General features: G+C 40.3%; 3 protein-coding genes and 1 long non-coding RNA gene across 6 annotated transcripts; 3 read left to right on the top strand and 1 right to left on the bottom strand.

Moving 5' to 3' along the window:
• Window positions 1–782: 782 nt before the first annotated feature.
• Window positions 783–5,233, bottom strand: LOC146983176 (uncharacterized). Its single transcript, XR_015036353.1, has 3 exons — window positions 5,205–5,233; window positions 3,721–3,825; window positions 783–1,209 (listed from the first exon to the last, which is right to left on the bottom strand). It is a non-coding gene; the product is annotated as an uncharacterized LOC146983176 (long non-coding RNA).
• Window positions 5,234–9,627: 4,394 nt separating this feature from the next.
• Window positions 9,628–12,061, top strand: ppp1r27a (protein phosphatase 1, regulatory subunit 27a). Its single transcript, XM_085784620.1, has 3 exons — window positions 9,628–10,420; window positions 10,589–10,739; window positions 11,043–12,061. Exons 1-3 carry the CDS (start codon window positions 9,985–9,987, stop codon window positions 11,161–11,163), a joined length of 708 nt encoding a protein of 235 aa, XP_085640746.1. The 5' UTR covers window positions 9,628–9,984; the 3' UTR covers window positions 11,164–12,061.
• Window positions 12,062–14,215: 2,154 nt separating this feature from the next.
• On the top strand, window positions 14,216–16,241 carry mcrip1 (MAPK regulated corepressor interacting protein 1). Of its 2 annotated transcripts, none has more exons than XM_085784623.1 (4): window positions 14,216–14,304; window positions 14,553–14,656; window positions 15,263–15,367; window positions 15,480–16,241. In XM_085784623.1, the coding sequence occupies exons 1-4, from the start codon at window positions 14,297–14,299 to the stop codon at window positions 15,542–15,544; spliced, it is 282 nt and encodes a 93-aa protein (XP_085640749.1). In that variant the 5' UTR covers window positions 14,216–14,296; the 3' UTR covers window positions 15,545–16,241. The 2 variants fall into 2 exon arrangements, with proteins under 2 accessions (XP_085640749.1, XP_085640747.1); XM_085784621.1 differs by having other exon boundaries at window positions 14,538–14,656.
• Window positions 16,242–16,901: 660 nt separating this feature from the next.
• On the top strand, window positions 16,902–20,004 carry alyref (Aly/REF export factor). Of its 2 annotated transcripts, none has more exons than XM_085784618.1 (6): window positions 16,902–17,267; window positions 18,714–18,872; window positions 18,997–19,144; window positions 19,238–19,301; window positions 19,409–19,601; window positions 19,691–20,004. In XM_085784618.1, exons 1-6 carry the CDS (start codon window positions 17,022–17,024, stop codon window positions 19,703–19,705), a joined length of 825 nt encoding a protein of 274 aa, XP_085640744.1. In that variant the 5' UTR covers window positions 16,902–17,021; the 3' UTR covers window positions 19,706–20,004. The 2 variants fall into 2 exon arrangements, with proteins under 2 accessions (XP_085640744.1, XP_085640745.1); XM_085784619.1 differs by having other exon boundaries at window positions 16,902–18,286.
• The last annotated feature ends 1,535 nt before the right edge of the window (window positions 20,005–21,539 follow it).

Below are 21,539 nucleotides of genomic sequence, written 5' to 3'. Positions count from 1 at the left end.
GCAAAATATACAAAAAACTGCCCCTTTCAATATATTGAAATATATTAAACCTGAATATATAATATATGGGTTTATATATCCCAAAATATATGCAATTTTATATTTATAAATATCCACCATAATGTATTCAGATTTATATGATAAAATGTATTGATAATATATGAAAAGATATAGTGTCACATGTATGTTCAATATATGGTAGAATATATTTTAAATATATGTAAAATTATACATGAAATATATGTATGGCTATGTGTTCAATATATTGTGGAATATATTTAATATATGGAAAATTATATGGAAACAAAAACATGACATATGTGTTCAATATATTGTGGATGAATACTTAAATATGCAAACTGCAATATGTGCACAAACCTTTATACCACATATTAACACAGACTGGGTAATTTATCAAAAGCAACCTTTATTTTCTTTTAATCAGGCACAGATACTGAACCCAGTTTGAGGTAGGGAGCTATACAGGCCTATTAAAACCCCAACCAGGGTTCCTACAGCTTAAGCCAAGTTAAATTTAAGACTTTTTTTAAAACCACTTGAAATTAAATTTAAGACCAACTTCATAATAAACACAAATGCAGAAAAAAAAGAAACACCTCACATCAATTACATAGGGTTAGGGACAATTTTACCCACTTTCCTATGTGATCCAAGGTAAAGTGACTGCTACATGTACATTGGATTGTGTCTCTTTCCAGCTGTCCTTTCAAAATAAATGCATAAAAAGTCCGAAAAAAAAAAAAAAAAAAAAAAACCACCACTGACTCGGAATCTGGTGGCTGTGAGAAATTTAGCGTTGACGGCCACCATAAAATACCACTTACCAAGTGTTAACATTTTTAAGACTTTTGAAAAATTGATTTAAGACATTTTAATGCCAATTAAGGCCTTGTTTTTAGATTAATGAATTCAATGCCTTTTAAGACTTTTTAAGGATCCGTAAGAACCCTGCCAACAGGCCTGGCATATGGTCAGACAAAGGAAATGTGACTGACTCTACATTTCTGAACAGTGCAACATTTTTAAAGAATGCCATTGAACAGACAATACATATACTTTTGGAACTGTGGAAAAGAAATAAATAGCCAAAAGAAAATTGATGTAGCAGATAAAGCAGATGTATGTATGTAGCAGATGAAGAGATGTCCACCCTCCAATTGGTAGTAATCAGCTGGCTCCTTGGTGCATCTAGGGAAAAAGAGAGAAAAAAAAAGAGATTTTTTAAATATTATTTAAATTATCTGTATAAAATGCTCTGACGTCCTTTGCTTCATTCTAATGTTCAACCTAACATCAAACATCAGATCATTCACAGGGGGTTTGGAGGGGGGTGTCAAAGAGTCAATCGATTAGTACTCCGCGATTATCAAATACTTTTGCTTGAAATGCCTATCCCTACTGGAGTCCAGACTCCACACCAGTAAAAACAAGATAATAGACCACTAGTTTAATGTTAGTATTCAGTCGGTATTCAGCTGTATAGTCAATGATTTCCCTCAACTCTATCACTCAGTCAGCCAGCATCTAGTCTGGGGCCGTTGACCCGCTGTTTTGGTAGGAAACGGATCCAGGGCGAGAGAGACAGACCTTTCCTTCAAAATAAAAGCACCAAGCTAATAAAATGCGGTAAAACTCTTTAATTTAAGGAATATAATTTACAAGAAAGTCCCCGAGCCATTAAATTGACATTTTGCTTTTATTGTATTACAAGTTAATGTTTATTCAGGGTACCCCCAGAATTTTGCAACTCAAATTTAAGACTTTTTAAGACCTTTTTAAGACCACATCTAATGAAATTTAAGACCAACCTCGCAACAGTCATTTTACGTTTGCCAACGCAGCATTCCATGATTTTTTGCAAGTAGATACAGTTATGTTGTTGCGATGTATCATGCAGATAGATAAAAAATAAGACCTTTGTAGGGGTGTAACGATACACATAAATCACGGTTCGGTACGCACCTCGGTTTTGAGGTCTCGGTTCGGTTCATTTTCGGTAAGAGAACAAAATGCAAAACATAAATTTGCTTGTTGTTTATTAGGAATTTTTCTAAACCAAATTTACATGTTTTAGTCAAATGTAATTATTTTACTCACCTACTAATGCTATGTTGTAGGTACATTCTGTCCCTGATACAAATAAACTTATTAAACTAAACCAAGCCATTATACAAAATATGAAAAAAATATAAAAGGCTACTGTTGTAAAGTGCTGCCTAATAAGTTCAATAAATTATTCTCAAAATAACAAAACATACAGCCTTACAATGATTTTTTTTTTTTTTTCTTACATGTAAAGTGCAGCACTAACAGTTCGAGCCAGTGACGGACTGACCATAGGGCAATGTGGGCAAATGCCACAACGGCTGCCTGACGATGCAACCGTTCGGCCGCCTGACGATGCAACCGTTCGGCCGCAAATAAATAAATAAATGAATGAATAACGCGGGTCATCACGAGGCACAGTGCGTAGTGTCAACACAGCAGCGACGTGCGCCTGCTCTGGGCGCATCTGCAGCAGATCCACATGTACTGGAGCTTGTGCGCAACACAGACACAGAGAGAGAGAGAGACAGACAGACAGACAGACGGACAGGCAGACAGACAGAGAGGAGATAGGAGCCACAGCCCCCCCACCTCCACCTCCACCTCCATTCCTCCCAAAAGCAGGAGGGTCTTCAAGCCTCTGTTTTCTCGCTAGCGGTAGCATTAGCAGTAGCATTAGCGATAGCCACGACGTAAACGGGCTGCACGTGTAGCTGCAGGCGGACTGTAAACACACACAACTTCTGTACCGAAACTCACTTGTTCACAGCGCTGTGCTGAACCGAACGCCCCGTACCGAATCGGTTCAATACAAATACATGTACCGTTACACCCCTAGACCTTTGAGAATGAAATTTAAGACTTGTAAACTAAATTTAAGACCTTTTCAAGGCCTTAATTTATAGTTATCAAATTTAAGACTTTTTCAAGTTTTTAAGACCCCGCGGGTACCCTGTTATTTTATCTTCGCTTGTCTGAAGAGCCTGGTGATGCGAGGCTAGCCAGCATCAGTCCTGTTGAAATTTCAATTACTTCTGTATGGGATGGTGCTATACATTTAAAGCGATAGTTCACCCAAGATTGAAATTTCACTCATTATCTCCTCCCCCTCATGTGGACTAAGGGCTGGGAGAAGTTTCAGAGTCCTCCGTGGCTTCTCTGAGTTACAGGGGGTCTCGGCGTAGCAGTGCATGTCCATATAACGGTTGCAAATGGATACCAACTGTCTTCGTAACAAAAAGACACACCAAAAAACATCCAAATACCTCCATGCTGCTCGTATGTAATGTCCGTCTTGTATTGAAGCCCCGAAATGCGAAATTGTCCCGGAAAAAATTGAATAAGTCAATTTTTCAAGCTTGTTTTGTAGCGGAAGCTTCTCAAAGCTCCCCTTCCCGGTTCGTCATATTTGGACGAACTGGGAAGAGAACAGACCCTGGTTCGTCCAAATATGACGAACCGGGAAGAAGAGCTTCGAGAAGCTCGAAAAATTAGCCCTTAGTCGACATGAGGGTGAGTAGATAATGAGTGCAATTTCAATTTTGGGTGAACTATCACTTTAAAAACTTGAACTGAAATTAATCTGAACTAGGTTTAATGAAAAAATTTAAGAAGCAAAATGCATTTGCCATAATTCTTGGTCTGTTTGCCTACCTGTTTGCATGTTGAAGTCTGTACCCCATCATCTTTTGCTCTATTGTCACTTCGGGTTCTCCAGCACGATGATCTCATGGGTAGAGCACTGCTGTGGGTCCTTGGCTGTGTAAAATACAGATTGACATAACAAAGAGTATTCAGTCAATTAGAAACAGAGTAAAACATTAATTAATCAAGGACAAAAATATCTTTAGCTGTGTCACAGTATTACAGTAAGGATAGAATGATTTTTTTTTTTTTTATTTTGCGGCTGATCCTGATTATTATTACTCAAATAACACTATATTTAGAACTAATATCCTAATGAAAATTACTGCCACATATCTTTGACTTTAAAGTTTCTATTATTTTGTCCAACCTATGAAGGGTGAATTGAACTTATTACACCTGTGTGTATAAACTGGATTCACTAATGATGGCTTATTTGCAGGCTATATCATTTTCAGCTGGATGACTAATACTTCATCAACCGAGTATACACTAATATCAGTGATACTTTACTTTTATTAACAGGAGTGAGTATTAGTAACCATGCTAAGAGGCCACAGTCAGTGTAGTGTCTCATCTCCAGTAGTTTCTGTTACTAGCAGAGTTCATGTTGTTTTCTTCTGCAGCAGAGTGCGTTTTCTAAAGCAGTGGTTCTCACACACACACGCGCGCGCGCGCCGCGAGTAGCCGCGAAGCAGCGAGAAGCGGAGCCCTTTGATGTTAACGACTGTGTCACACCGGAGCCACGTCGCTCCGGTTCACAGCAGCAGCGGCGCGGCGCGCGAGCCGCGAGCGAGCCTGTCAAGCCGGGCAGGAAGTCGCACAAAGAAACAGCGGAAGAATCCGGTTAATTTTCAAAATAAAACACATTCCGAGGCTGGTTTACCGCCCCCCCCCCCCCACCCCCCCCCCCGTTTGGGAACCACTGTTCTAAAGGAACTTTCACTTATGTTTACACAGTGTTCAAAACAGTGTCTTAAATAACTCAATAAACAGCCCATGAAAAAAATATTTTTTCCAGCAGATATCTTTGTTACAACATGACTGAGCTAACTGGAGTAGTTTCATGTTGTGTCCGACAACGGGAGGGTTTTAACAGCTGACGTCCTGGTGTTAGCTTAGCTGCTGCTGTTAGCTGTCAGCAGCAGCTAAGCTAACGGCTACGATAGCCATGACTAGTTGCAGAGGCGTGCACACAGAAGTGGTGGTGTTTGTTCGGTAACGTTAATTCGTTTTGTAGATTTAACAAACATCAGATTAGTCAGGGCGGTTTTGGCAGCCCGGAGCCTCCACATTTGGTGCCTACACCGGTGGCTAATGCTACCAGTTAGCCGCTAACGCTACCAGTTAGCCGCTCGCTAGAATGCTACTACGGGGTTGAAAGCCGGATAGCTCATGTGCTAATGGCGATTAGCTTTTCTCTCTTTTCTTTCTAACCCTTTTCTCTGTAACACGTTAATGAAGCCATGTACCGGCTGAAACATCCTCCTCACCGTTGGTTAGAACAAGGAGAATAAGAAAAAAAAAACCCTCCGTGGTGACATGTCGAGACATGTCCAGGACTTCACATCCGTTAACGTTACACAGCCCCCCTCCCTCTCACCAGAGCCTGCCTCGTTTGAATCCCTGACACCAACAACGCCACAATAATAACAGAGAAATATCTTACCTGGTATTTTTTGCAGGATTTAAATTCACTCAAGCTCTCGCTAGGACCAGGTTCCAGCCGACTGTTTGTCCATTTATCCGTATCGTAAAAATAATCCACATGACTGGTCATTCTTGAACGACTGAAGTGCGTCGCGGCGGTTCCCGTTTCACAGCAGCAGTAACGGTTATTTTCAAATTTGGCGCCGGAAAGGCGCGCACAGCTGTCATTGGCCAAGAGCCATTATGTCAGTCAGATCAACCAATCATGTTCAAATGCTCACGATGAGACAGCCAATGGATTTTGTTTCATTGTGGTAACATTTTATTTTTTATTTTTATATCTAATAAAAAAAATAATTCCTGACCTGCAATCGGTTCACAGACCATTGCTAAGTAAAACACACCGTTGCTAGGGTCACCGCTCTGATCAGAGGACACAGAGGAGGAGAACTATGCAGGATATTTACTTTAATTGAATTTTTACCTTCAGCTTCGGACTAATTGTGATCAGAGCGATAGATATAACAGAGTGGCGACACTCCCATAGGACTCCGTTGTAAAAAATGGCGGGCCGACTTCCGGGTTATGGAGCCCTCAATAGTTCCAAACATTCCTCCCGCGGCGCTGGACCACGTCTGTTTCTATGGCTGCACAGCAAGAAACTACTGAGCTACGTTGACGAAATACCGACCCATTTTAAGTTATAAAGTGGTAATAATCTTTCCCAAGTACAGTAACCATGTTGACTTAACAAAATAAAAATTATTAGACTGATCGGTTCATTGAAAAACATTTATTTATTTACGTAACTGTGGTGATTTCAGTCCGTAGCCCAGAAGCAGCCCTGCTCACTTTTCATTCAAACAAACTAATGCCACTGCCACAGTTGTTAAATTTCATCAATGAGACCAACATTAATCTCTTCAAAATAATTTAACCAGCCAGCGGTAAACCTCTAAAAGCATGCGGATACGTTACTTGGCTCGTTTTCTCCGACGGGAGGACGGACGGTCGGCCCCGGCAGATCAGCTCAGTAGAGCGGCTGCTGCTGCTGTGACAGCCGCTGCCCCTGGTCCCCGGTCGGGGCTCACACAGACTCTGCACTTCTCCCAGAACAAACATCGGTGCAAGTTCCTAACAAACGTTATGAACTGACCACAGACTCCGGATTAAACGGTGACTTTCTTGCATGAACAAAATATTAAAACTGTGACGTGTTGACAGCGCTAAAGCCAGGTTTTGGCAGCTTTACTGCTGTGGCTCGGTTGCCGCAAAATGGCGATATCGATGCTAATTTCTGTTAGCCCGTCTATGAGGTTTTGCATTATACGTTAGCATTAAGCTAGCGGGCTTTATATTTAGTTGTGATACTGGCTGTGTGTGTTTTGAACGTTGTTTCAAACTGTGTGGGTTTCATTGAACATCTTTTATGCTTAAATATATATATTCCCGCTTAATATATTGCTTTACTCCTCTTCTTATGCCATTTTTACTGTAGGGCAGGCTAATCTTCACTTTAGAGTGACAAATAAAACCTTGAAGCAAGAAGATTTTGCCTTTTGTTTGAAAACTGACATTGATGTACATACAGTAATTCAGTAACAGTTGTAAATATACCTTTGTACGGTTTATTTTTTAATATTTACCGTCCAAAAGCAAGCTCAGTGCTGTCTGTCCCATAGCAGAACATGACAGCGGCAGCCTCGTTTGGAACTATTGGGAGCTACATGAACCACGTGACCGCGCTGGCGGCGACATCAAAGGCTGTCGCCACTCTGTTATATCTATCGCTCTGATTGTGATGTTAGATAAATTACTTAACTTGTTACAGGGGGGGGGGGGTTATAAATATACACATATACTATACTATATACTATATTTTTTAAATGTTTTATGTGTGTGTGTGTGTGTATGTTGTATAAAATATAAACATTTAAAAAATATAGTGCCTTTTTGGCCTTGATCTCAATATATTTTTCAATATATACACATATATGATCCATGCATATATATGAAAATATATAAAACATTAAAAAAATATAGTGCCTTTTTGGCCTTGATTTCAATATATTTTTCAATATATACACATATGATCCATGCATATATATATAAATATATAAAATATTTAAAAATATAGTGCCTTTTTGGTCTTTATTTCAATATATTTCTCAATATATACACATATATGATCCATGCATATATTGCAATATATTGGAAAATATAAAAATTAAATCCCATATATGGGAATATATTGCCTAATATATCACATGATATTTTCTAATATATTGCAATATATTTTTCTTTCGTAAGGGATAACATGCACCCTAAAGGGCAGGAAGGTAAGGGGAGGGTAGCCCGAGACTATGTATAGCGTGAGAGACCCCACTCTGGCATGTGTCCAAGAGTGGGCCTAACGCCGGGCTGTAACAAACAAACATTTTCCACAAGCTGAGGTCTTGGTTCTTCTGGTGAGGAGGTGGCTCCTGTGGAGAGGAGAGGGGGAAGCTGGAAGGAGTATCACCATTGCTCAGGGACGCCCCTGCACCCCCACAATACCATATAAGAGGCTGTGAAACCTGATAGCTGCTTTTAAAAGTCTCTTCCTCAAGCTGTGAACATTCAAATACTCTCGCTTCAATTTACCCAGACATAACTCTATAAGCCTATTTCCCCTGTTCCCCCTGTTTAGAGACCAGTGGTGCAGAGAGGTGATGAATAACAATTCACAGAGGTATTTAGAGTTCTTAACAGAAAGGAAAATCATTGATCATTTGCTGCTGGAATAACACGAATCTCATCATCTCCCTCGTCTAATTAAAAAACACAGAGAACTGGAGGGATGGTGTAAAACAGCTTGAAACAAACTGTTGCTGTATAAATCATTTGTCTTTTCAGAAGTGAAGCAAAATTTGCTCTAGGTGTTTGCATTTTCATTCTTTGAAATACAGCCTTGTTATGAAGGTGAAGATGGGTGGGCAGGAGCCTTCAAAGCAAAGTAGACTGACTATCAGAAATGTTTACTGAATAATAAAGTAGGTGGAATATGCAACAACGTCTCAGAATAGTTTCACATTACATCAGAGGAGATCAAGGTCTGGAGGAAGGTCACGCTGAAGTAGTTGGAGTAGTGTTGAGAAACAAAAAACCTACGCCATGCTATTTCTTCTGCTCCATTGGCAACATCTGTTAGATGCCCAAGTTCTCTTCCAAATGTTTCATGAACCAGTTATAACCAGCTCTGCCTATCTTAGACGTCTGTGCGGGGACAGCTGGTGCCTCTGTAGATGTTACAGCACCATTCACACGCACTGCATGTGACACAGTGGTCAAAATCTGTGTTATTCAGCATCTTAGATGTAATTTTTATGTCTTAGCCTATAGTCGTCAATATCAATGTGGCATTTCTTTCAGATGATTTAGGGTGTTATTGTTGCTCTATATGTGTTTCATTGCATGGCAAAATCTCAGTGTTGTAAATAGCTGCCTTTCTGGTAACCATGTGACTTTTCACTGGCATTTGAGGGGAGAGGTTACATTTGCTGGCTGGTGGTCGTGACTGCACTCCCACAGATCACCTCGGAGGGAGCATTTTATTAGTGTATCCGGTTATGATGCAAAGGGCAGGTTTGAAGTGTCACATGACGAACCTGCAGGTCAAGGGGGAACACAGGAAGGGGCATGGACGTCAGCAGCCAAAACACTCGCTGCAAATTGTGAAACATGACATTAAATCTCCTACGTACGCATGAAGGGTTCCAAAAATCTAAACGATACAACCAAGATCATATTGTACCAGTCAGTTATTATGTAAGAAGACAAATCAACAACCCACACACCAACTTCAAATCATGTGCTTGTTCCTCTTTTATATTGTTTATTTGTCCTTGAATGCTGTCATATAACTACAACAACATGATTTTTTCAGACTACTGACACACTCATGATGGGCCACAACTGGGGATTGGACTCCGAGACTCCTACCAACATGAATTTAAGTTATAGTCTCTTTGTTTTGGCAATGTTTAGCTTAAGTCATAGTTGTTTTGTGTTTTTGCTGGAAGATGTCTCAAGCGAGAGTCAAAGAGAACATTTTGGTTGTCAACATTTTTTATGATCTAGGGGTGGGTGCAGTGTCAGTGAACATGTGACCGTACAGTGGGAGGAGTTGGACAAAGGCCACTCATTTCTAAGCTGAAGTCACTGGATATTAGGCCCCAAAATAGCCTGACAGAAGGTATATAGGGGTCCTCTCCAGCGGGTCCTACCAGACGTCGGTTGTGTGCAACAGCTAACATACTGTGAAACAAACCTTTTTCAAATGCAGATGGGAGAGATTCACAGCAGGCGTGAAAAAGAGGACAACACAAGATAAAAGAAGGAGACTGGGACATAGTGAAGTGAAGCAAAGGATCTGAAAAGTGCTTGCATTATGCAAAGTGAGTAACAGCAGGGGCTACTCCAGCTGGAAACTAAAAGGATAAGAGACAAGCGGGGAGAGGACAAAAAGGACATACAGCAAAGGATACTGCTCTTTTATTGGATTGGTGCATTCTCTTGGACTTCTCATTCCCCTCCTCCTGGGCTGACATCAGAGGGGGAGGCAGAGGCACAACCACTGCAGTGATGAAGTACAACTACCATGTACCCGTGTCAACGTACACACGCAGTTCACAGTACACACCGACATATCACACACCTACCTATTACACACCCTCACATTACACACCAACTCAGTACACGTCCTCATATAGCTCTGCAAAGAAGTACACTCCGACACAGTACAGCACAACCCATTACACTCCGTCACATTATACATCCTCTTACAAAGCTGCGTCAACATATATCCCTTCATACAGCAAAGGGTCAAGGTACAGTGCAACACATCGCACAGAAGCACAGGAGAAACCTGCACCTGTACTACCGGTCACACCGGCAAAGAGAGCTGTGCACTTCCCCAATGACATCATCTTCCAGGATATTGTTAGACGAGGAGATATGGAGCAAATTGGTCGGTTCATGAGAGCGAGGAAAGTCCGCGTGGATACAATCTTCCACTCAGGTTAGTTGACATCCCAGTTTCTACTTTACCCGCTGTTCAGCAATAGTATCATACAGGCATTCAAACCACAAAAACCCACTATACCAGGTTGTGCATGACACCTTTTGGTATTGAACAGTGACCTCACAGCATGGCTGTGCACAGGACTCATTTTACTCTTGTGTGCAGGCATGGCAGCACTACATGAGGCCGTGCTAACGGGAAACCTGGAGGTGGTGAAGCTGCTGGTGAAATATGGCGCTGATGTTCATCAGAGGGATGAGGATGGCTGGACCCCACTACACATGGCCTGCAGTGATGGCTACCCAGATATCGCCAGGTATCATATGACTTTTTCTCCTTACGCATCTACATTTACTGGTTTCTGAAACGCAAATACAATTATTTCCAGTGAATGATCTAATAGCTTCTGTAGAATAATCAGAGTCATTTGAAATCATGCTAATGTGAGGCTCAGAATGAGAATATCTTCTATCAGAGAAGAGCCCACAACCTCACTAGTCAAAATGTATCCAAAACTACAAACTGACAAATAAAAAACCACAGCTACAAGAAAAATCATTTACACACATGATAAATGAAATGATATCAGCTTTCTAACAATACTCTGTTCTCCACTCAGCTATCTGCTGGCGATGGGAGCCAGCACCGAGGCAGAGAATGAGAACGGAGAGAAGCCTGCAGACCTCATCGACCCAGACTGCAAAGAGCTCGCCAAACTGTTTGAAACCGGCTGTGTGTAACTGGACACCAAATGGACCCATGGCACAACATCAACAGAAGAAGAAAGAAAGATGAGAAGCCTGATCGAAAATATTTAAATATACATATTTATAACAGTATGCCGTACCAAACAAACAGGGTGAAAGAACATAGCCACAGTGACTGATCTTGTAAAGCAAGATTGAGTCTGTTGCTTTCAACATTTTCGGAAGAATTGCAAGATCATTATATCATTATTATTACTATTTTAAATCTTTATTTTTTGCCTTGAAGCAATGATCAAATAAGCTGTATTTAATTTTCTGGTGCTTTCTGGTAAATTTTCATTTTATTTTGGTTAATTTTCTGTATTTGTGCATTTTACATACTGTCTGTGTTCATGCTATGAATGTTGGCCTAATCTGTCTTCATGCACAGATCCACCACAATGTCCACAATGTGTCATCTTTACTTGTCATGTATGGACCTTTCAGCACAAAATGACATTCATTTCCTTCCTCACAAGTTTAGGCACTGTATCAGTTGTGCTAATGTTAAGCAGTTTAGTAACTGGTTGCAATCCAAAGCCTGTATTTTTCCAGCCTATTTTCATTCATGATATTGAATTTACAACACAGAATCTGGGCCTAGACATTTGTGTCTTATAAAAAGAGTTACGCATCCTCACTGCTGGGCAGAAAGGGGATCATTCAAACTAATAACTGATACTTTGTTGATAAGTCAGCAGTAAAAAAAAATTACAAAAGAATTAACATTTATGCTGTACAAGCACTTCTAACGTTGCAGTGTTTCCTCCCTAGTGCATTGCTGTTGTTTTCAGTAGTTTAAATATGAATATCAGTGATGAAAGTCTTATACATTTCTGTTCAATTATTTTTGTACATTTTCATAAATAAAGAAACATTTTATAAATATGAATGACTTGCAAGTGTATAGTCTGTTTTAAGAAAAATGAATGTGCATCACAAGTACTAGAGACATCACACACACTGGTATTTTCACGACCATCTCTTCAGGTTGTAATTTTTCAACCACTCTCATTTTTGTGTAAACAACAGTCCTTCAAAAGGACCTAGGATACACACAGAGGTTTGGCTGCTGCTTTGAAATTGGGACAGCAGTAGCCCACATCAAAATAAAATAAAGAACCCGAAATCTTGACAAATGCAAAAATTGAAATACAAAAACATGATGAGGGGGGGGCTACATGAATCCAGTGTATAAATAGCTAGCCTACTCTTTCCTTATTTTGTTCAGTTGGCCACAGTTCTGCACTGTTATATGAATGTTAGTATTGCGTTTGTTTATGATATTACAAGTGATCGTATTAGGTTATTTGTTATGTTATATTAATTATATCAATATAAACCATACATAATACTAATATTAACTTTATATTAATATTGGTTTAAAGGTAAATGTTAGTTGTATAAATATAATATAATATAATATTATATTATATTATATTATATTATATTATATTATATTATATTATATTACATTATATTATATTATATTATGTTATATTACATTATGTTATGTTATGTTATGTTATATTATTTTACATTATTTTATATTATATCATATGTGCGAGCTCTTTCACTTCCGTGTCCTTTCCCGGAAATGATTGGTTGGCATTGGCAACGTTTTAGCCAGGTCTAACGTCGTACACAGTCTCTGAATAAAGAAATCGAAAGGAAAGATTATAAAAGAGGTTGGTGGAATATTTTTTAACATTTTGTCCTGTACTGGGTGACTTGGAAATACCCACACTGGATTAAGCGTCTTTCTAGGGAATATTTTGCACCGGTAAAGCTGGAGAAATATTAGCTGTTTCAAGCTAACGTTACGGGCAAGACAATGTAAAGCACCAGCTAGCTGGCTAAAGTGAGCTAAAACTATTGTGTCAGCAAATCCATAGTTAGCCTGTCAGTCATGGTAAAGCTGTGGGAGACACACACATCCCAACAACCAGAAACGACTTTAGAGGCGATACACGCTGTTGTTGGTAATAGCTTGTCCAGTGGCTAACATCTTGGGTTTGGCTCTGTAGCCTGGTGCTAACACTACTGAAACGACCCAAGTCAAAACGTAAACAAAAGCCTCTGGGTTACCTATCGTCGATATTTGTTCATTTTCTACGGCGCATGGCTGTTGAGAAATTAGCCAACGTTTGCAACGACCAGATGAAACCTCTTGTATTGTTATTAATATAACGAGATGCTTCAAAACCCTGATAGTACTTGAGTTGTATTGTAAATACCGGTAGGTAACAAGTCCTCTGTGGGCTAACCAGTTGTGTTGAGCTTATAACGTGCCATCTCTGATCGTTTCGTAGTTGTATTACTACGTATGTAAAGACAGCAGTGGGGAGCTACGGGGTAGAAATGCTCCATCCTGGTTTGAAGGTACATTGATATTATATGTGTAAGCTTAATCAACAAAATGTATTTAAAAGTGTATACTTTTCAGAACAAAGAACTCCGTGACTGCTATGCTACTACATCTGCAACTAATGGTTCATTATTGTTTAATGTGCAGACCTATTTTTCATGGAGGCTAAAAGCTTATTTCAACTTTGCACAGGCAAAAGTAACATCTTATCATGTTTGCATATGATTCGTTTTTTTAAGCAATTTTTTAAAATCCAAATAGATATTTAGTTAATGGTGTTACATGCCAAAGAAAAAAAACAGCTCATTTGAGAGTCTGAAAGAAAGAAAATATTTGCCTTTGTTTACTAATTTTACTTAAGAAATATCAATTACCAAAATAGTTATAGACTAGTTTTCTGTATATTTTTTCTGTAGTTTCATTTCCATCATAATTTACTAGTGCATTTTACACTAAAAATTAACAAAACTAGTAATTGTAGCTTTCAGATGAATTCAGTCGAGTATGAAGTTGCATGAAAGGAAAATACTCAAGCAAAAAGCAAGTATCTTACAGTTGTACAGTAGAATAGTATCTGAGATTAAAGTAAATGTACTTACATTCTACCAATATTAGAAACTGTCTTCTCAGATAATGTAGCAATGCTAAAGTTGTCACTTATGTTTGTTATTAGAAACGAGCCGAGGACTTCCAAACCTTTGTATCCTTCCAATCCACTCACCATAGAGGAGCGAGGAGCGAGTACAGACTGCAAACAGAATGACCAGGTCTGAGAAAAGTTACTGCATTTAAGTGCTTAATTTACAAGTCGAACGGACTAGTGATAACAGTGTTCATAATGGTTTCATCCCATATAGTATTAGGTATGTAGTGCGTCAGACTTTAGAGACAGAAAAGTATTATATAAGGACTAGTTTACAGTACATATTGATTCAATACTAGTTAAATGAATGTCTGTTTGTGCTGTTAATTTTGCTGTTTGCTGTTCATGTTTATGAAGCTCATCTGCTCCCAGGATGGTGAATAGTTACAAGCGGACTTCAAGCCCCCGATCCCCTACGAACACTGGGGAGCTCTTCACCCCTGCACATGAGGAAAATGTGCGCTTTATACATGATAGTAAGTATGCCAACACTGACATGTTGAATTTTCTTTTAGAATGACAAGGGCTTTGTTTTATTTATGGTCAGTAACATAACACATATCTTAGAATAGACTACTGACTTTTGTTAACGTGAAAATTAACCTTTACCTGTTTAGATCTCTTATGTTTGAGTTTTTTGCATTCCTTTTTTATTTTATTTTATTTTTTCTTCAATTGTTCCATAACAGAAAAAGTAATATGTCCAGATAAATTCTGTGATTGACACAGTAGTAAATCAAACACTGTGTTTTCTCATTGAAAAAAAGTAAAAGAAAATAATGTTTATGCCGTTTGTGAACAGCAACAACATGACAGTGTTTTTGCCTGGTGACTGTGAAGAGTGTAAGATGATTCTCAACACTGCTACTGGGTGATAAATGTACGGCAAGTCTGGAGTAGTACACAAGTACACAAACAAGACTTGCGTTTACATTGAGTGTTTCCCACCTTAACTCACTGTCATCAATAACAAATCTCTAGGGTAGTATAATATTATATTATATTATGTGCAAGCTCTTTTCACTCCCTAGTATAACATTTTCTAAATGTAACATAGCATTGTCGTCTTTACTCCTTCTCAGCTTGGCAGTGTGTACTCAGAGACATCAGATCTACACAAAACAGTGAACGTAATGACCGTGGACCACAGGAGTATGTGGAGAAGAATCCAAACCCTAACCTACATTGTAAGTTATGGTGTATCTCAGTAGCAAATTGAGTTTTGCTTTTAGATCTCATTAAATATTAAATGAATCGAGCACAAGCCGGTTAACAATTTGTTTCTGTTTGCTCTTTCAGCTTTTACACCGGTGGACCTGAGTGACCTCAAGAAACGCAACACACAGGACTCCAAAAAGTCCTAGTCTCTCTCATGATGGTCCTGTCGCTTTTTTCCACCCAATATCCTCAAGAACTTTTCCTCCATCAGCCCTCTGTCAGCCAGAAAGTCAGCCCTGTTGGCCAGTCTAGCACATAATGCCAATCTTGTTTCTAAACTCTGGACCCTAGCAACCCCGTCTCTTTCTTTATCCTCTACAGCTGACAAAGAAGAAAAGAACCAGGATTTCAGGGAGAAGAAACTCTCCTCTCTTGGTTAATGTTTTTCAAGTCACAAAATCCTCATATATACATTGTTTGTGGATGGGACTGATGCAAACTTCCATCAAAATCTGCTGACATCTGATGCTGAGGTATAAACTGTTGACAACTCTCCACAGGACTCAAAAGACTGCAGTCTTAAATACAAACCCTGTTTTCTTTACTACTGCTACTTATATGACTTTGGAGGAAAATGCGAAAGGGCTGACTTTTTTTTTTTTTTTTTTAGTTTGTTTTGGAAGATAGTTTGATCAATAAACTGTAGAAGTAATGAAATCACATTGGATACATGGTTTATGGGCAAGTTTTGACAGCCAAATGCAATGTAGACGGCCAACATTTTTATTGTAAATTTTCTCTGCCCTCAAATGGACTTTACAAAGTAGAGACCTCCCTAAGTAAGCCCTTGCCCCCCTTCCCAAAACCTTAAAGCAAAATGTTGAATAAAGGACTTTTACAGTACATCTGTTTGTATCGATCCTACAGAAATATTATCAGATGGAATATCATTGTTGGTGCATCACATTATAGCTAAATGTTTTTTGAAATAAAATAGAAAATGCCATTCGTTTAGAAAGAAATCAGTGTGGAGGAAGGAAACTAAGTAAAACTCTGCCTGAATTTCACATAGAAGGAAACTTCCCATAAAGCCAGACAGTTGGGAGAAAGGATTATGCAAGAACCAGTACCAGTATACTAATATTAGATCTGTGATTTATTATTTCATTACTCGTTATTAATTAAATAAAAAGTAACTTGTGGCATAATGTTCGTAGAGCTGAAGTTGACACGTTCAAATTGGCTGTTTTGCTTGGCCATAAATATTTTCTATTCAACCATTAAATAAATAATCAAATGGCTACAAGTAGTCAAAGTCGTTGTATTTGCTTAGAAATACTTTGATTGTGCCAATTATCTTAAAACTGTTTGAATATGGTAAGTCACACTTAATCAATGAATAGGAGTCATTTATTAATACCATCCAGTTATGCAGGTCGAATCGAATAGATGTTGTTGTTACATAACAGTAACAGTTGGGCTCTCGTATTGCGTGATGACGTCGCCGTTACGTGCATTACGTGCAGAGCCAGTCCGTCTATATACGTCGGCCACTGGCTCATTGTGTTTTCTCGGCGGTGCAGAGTGTGTGGAGCTGAAGTCGGGCAGGGAGAAGGACCAATCGAGTCTAGGGTGTATTTTTTTTATATTTTGTAAACAGTTTAGCATTACCGGGGCAGCATAATGACCGATAAAATGGATATGTCTCTAGACGACATTATCAAGCAGAACAGGCAGCAGAGAGGGGGAGGCCGCGGTGGAAGAGGTCGAGGCCGCGGAGGCTCAGGCGGCGGCGGCAGAGGTGGAGGCGCTGGGCGTCTTGGAGTCGGCGGCGGAGGAGGATTTGGAGTCCGAGGCGGCGGGTCCGGCCCCATGAGGAACCGACAGAACCTGAGCCGCGCTAGAGGCAGACCAACGCCTTACAGCAGGGTATGAGAAAGTTAGAGGAATGGGCAGAAAAAGGAAAAAACCTTCGGCAAACCTGAAAATGCCTGGGTAACATCCTTCTATTCTCCACTAGGCTTGCGAGCTAAACCTTCTAGCCAGCTTGCTAGTCAAGCACATAAAGTAAACGCTAACCGCCGAGTTTCCCCTCGGAGGAGAGCTCTATAATTTGCGGTTAAGCATTATGGAAGTTATGTTCATAGTTTGTCCCCTCTCCCAGCACAACCCATTTGTGTTTACACCATTTTCCAAGAAGAGGCCTTCTGGAGAGAGCGAGTGTGTTAGCCGCTTTGGCTGCTAACTAAAGCTGGATCGCGAAGGCCTTTGGCGGCGCCATTTTGAAGCAAACATCTTAAGTTAGAGATAGTCCACCACGGGCAGTAGCGGTCTTTTTCACCCCAAGTCTCACACTGATGTTGAGAGGAAACCACTTCGAGAAAATTCACCCTGAAAATGTTTTTTTTCCACCACTTTTGGGAGCATAGTTTTTTGTCCATGTCCCCGATGCAGCGTCCTGGCGCCGGCCTTTTGTTCGGGAGTGGCTGGCGGGTTTCACAACAAGGCCGGTTTGGTGGCTTGTCAAGCAGTGTGGCTGTTACTTGAGGATGGATCAGTGGACTTCAACCCCCTCTGATAGTGTTCAAATAAGGCAGATCTTCACTCCTTAAGTGTGAATGAGTATCTAGACGAGCCCAACAAAGCCCCAATCAAAATGGCGTGGTCTCAAAATGGACGCTCAGATAATCCACGCTCCCATAGAGGGGTTAGCTGCCCACTTTCTATTTGGTTTTCCGGTTTTCCCCACCCCCACTCCAAAATGGACAATTCCCCTTCGTGAAAGCCAGTTTCGTGGCTTGGGTAAAGAACTCTTGGGCGGGCCAGGCAACATGGTGCAACGCTGGAGGCAACGCTGCTTCAGATGGCGACCCCCTGTGTACCCGAGGATCATATCTGGAGAGCCTTTGGTGGAGGCGCAGATGGCAAGAGAACAATGGGCAATATTGGTACAAGTTGTTCAGGGTGTAATATATAGATGGTTTGGGTGGGTTTTTGGGTAACAACAACAAAACATTGCTCAGTTTTGACTTAATAGTCTCTGATGTAAACAGTCTCAGCAGATGCCACTAGACCAAATATTTTTCTATATAATAAACAGTGTTTGTATATAGAGGTGATGTACAACACAACCCCTTACTATTATGGCTAAGTTGTTTGTCCTGTGTATTGTCCCTCTGTCTGAACTGATTCACTTGCTTGTAGTGATGGGGTGGGCAGGGAACATTGGGGACCCTCTTGGGGGAGCTGAGCACCCTGGCCCTGTTGGAAGTGGAACCCCTGCTTGCCCCAACACCCAGCCGTGTGGACTCTGTGATTGACAGAGGCAAGGGGGATCCTGAAGTCAGCAGGTGCGTTCTCTTTCATCTGTTGCAGCCTAAACAGCTTCCAGATAAGTGGCAGCATGACATGTTCGACAATGGCTTCAGCGGCTTCAATGGCGCTGCTGGAGGCGGCGGAGGAGCTGGTGTGGAAACTGGAGGGAAGCTCCTCGTCTCCAATCTCGACTTTGGGGTCTCAGATGCAGACATTCAGGTATTTGGGTTTTTAATATCACCTATTTTTGTTTGTAGTAAGAAACGCATGTTTGTCTTCTACTGGTGTGCTTAACAGGTTAGTGCTAAGAGATGGTTGCTAATGGTTTTGCTTTCCTTTTCAGGAACTATTTGCCGAATTTGGGACACTGAAGAAGGCTGCAGTTCATTACGACCGGTCGGGAAGAAGCCTGGGAACAGCAGATGTCCACTTTGAGAGGAGGGCAGATGCTCTCAAGGCCATGAAACAGTACAATGGCATCCCGCTTGATGGTATGTCTCAGACTGAGAAGGGATACAGCTGTTTTTATTTTGTGATTGTTATGTTTTGATGGTCGGTTAATGGTTATCAATCTTTCTCCGTAGGGCGGCCTATGAACATACAGCTTGTCACATCACAGATCGACACACAGAGACGACCTATGCAGGGGTAAGTGCAGCAGTTGTTGTTGGTGTTTTTGTTTTGTTTTTTTTTTAATCCAAGAAACTCGACCCTGCGATCTTCGGACACTATGTGATGGACATTTTTGTTATCAGTCTAAACAGAGGCGGTGGAGGCATGAACAGAGGTCGTGGCGGTGGCTTCGGGGGCATGCAGAGAGGACGCGGAGGACGTGGTGCAGGCGGTCCCAGAGGAAAGGGCCGAGGCGGCCGCGGTGGCGGCAGCACCAGCAAACAGCAGCTGTCAGCAGAGGAACTTGATGCCCAGTTAGACGCCTACAATGCCAGAGTATGTTCAGCTGTTAATGTGCTACCTGTCGCAAATTAACCGGCCTTGTTTGGGCACCTGTCTAATTCACTCTTCCTTTGTTTTCTCAGATGGACACCAGCTAAGGAATGACTCCTGTCCAGTTTTTGTCCCTTCCTGTCTGCACAGAGGGCTGGTTGTTAAGGATGTGCAGAGTATTTTACACATGGTTGTCTTCTGATGTGATTGAATTTATTGTTCCAACTTCTTTTAAATGCTCCAAAGTGTTTTTTACCAGTTTTTTTGTTTGTTTTTTTTTTCCTTTTTTCTTTTTGAAGAAAATGGTTTTGACTGTAGGTTAATGTGAATTGGGGACTCCCAGTTCTTTCCTCTACCCTGTAGTTACTGAGGCTTGTAATAAAACCTGCAGTGCGTATTAACCAAATGCTGTTTGACTCTTTTCAATGTCCACAGTACCCTTTGTATGTCTCATATTTTTTTTAATTCTGTCCAACAAAACCCTTTAAAATTGTTGTTACACTTGAGTAATGCAAGGCTCTGCATGCTTTGTTGTGTACCTAGTGTCTTTTTAACGGTATGTGTGCAGACTCCTAAATGTATGTTTTTATTTAGGATGAAGTTATTCTTACTAGTAACCAGGCATGAAATAAGCTTTTGGGGGTGATACACACTTTGTTGAATGGGTTTATGTCTGGGGAATAAATGAGTACAGTACAATCCATGAAGTAAATTTTGTAATTTTTGAAACCTGATGCAAATAAGAGCTGGGCTTTGTATTTATTTTTTAATGTAGATTCAGCCCTTTCTCCAGGCAATCACTTGAGTACAATGATCCAACTACCAAATAATAATAATAAACCATCTTCTAAGTTACCAAGGATCAGCAATTTCCCACAGCTGTGTCATGACTCGTGTACTAAATTCAACAAACTGCTTCTGTCCCAAGATTGCACTATTGGCAGTACCATCGCATAACCACTAGGTGGCAGTATAATGTCAGTAGTCAATACCTGTTGTAGCCATATATGGTTTAAAGTCATGTCAACTTTGAGCTTATCCGCATTTTGCAATGTACTTTCTGTACCTGCTTGCCACGCCTATGTAGCGAATGTGTCATCCGGGACCCGGCGGACAAAAACTTCCGTGCTTGTTCTTAAACTGCAGCACTAGACATGGCTGAAAAAGTTACACATCAGATACAGCGAACAAACTTTAAAATGTGTGGACCGCTACTGGCAACGATTTGCGAGTTTGCAATGTATGTCTGCATGCCCACGCACGTCAAAAGCCTTTTTTTCTTTCCCGGAAGCGTGTTTACAGACAAAGGTTTGAGGGTGAACAGATACCGTTTCCGGGGTAGTCTTTCATGATTGAAGCGAATCCATTTTCTTCCTTTCACTTAGAAGAGTGAACTAAATAGACCAATTAAAGCAATACTCAAAGCACACACACAAAACTGACATAGGTGATTGTTAGTGAAGTCGAATTACTCAGCTGATTTAAATAAGTTAAGTTGCAACAATATACATAATCCACCGTCAACTATATGCTTTCAAAATGTCAATAATCGACATTATGGGCTTGAACGTCAAATTAGCCCACTCATTATTTAATAAAAAATATATATATTTTTAATGCTTTATCTTTTCTTCAAATATGTAGTAGTAATCTGTTACAATGCAAACATCAAAATAAGTATCATGATGATGAAGAATAGCTGCTTTCAGAATAATGTATAAAATGTATTTCCCGGACATTAATTCGTACAACATTTTAATGCCGTAGCTTGAAAAAAAATGAGGCTAATTCCACATACTTTATGCCTATCTGTCTGGACTTGTCCCTGTGTCATTGCGTGTAGAGCCGTAGAGCCACGTTAAAGCGCCTTTATTTTGAAGGCGGCGGACCGGATGTGGTATTCTCAGTTAGCGGCAGTTGCCTGAGATTTTCCTTTGCTGC

This window comes from Trachurus japonicus, chromosome 8 (genome assembly GCF_045865225.1).
Source record: "Trachurus japonicus isolate A0001 chromosome 8, Traja_1.0".
Classification (NCBI taxonomy): Eukaryota; Metazoa; Chordata; class Actinopteri; order Carangiformes; family Carangidae; genus Trachurus; species Trachurus japonicus.
The sequence above is the reverse complement of the archived record's forward strand: the minus strand, read 5'-3'. Positions and strand labels throughout refer to the sequence as shown.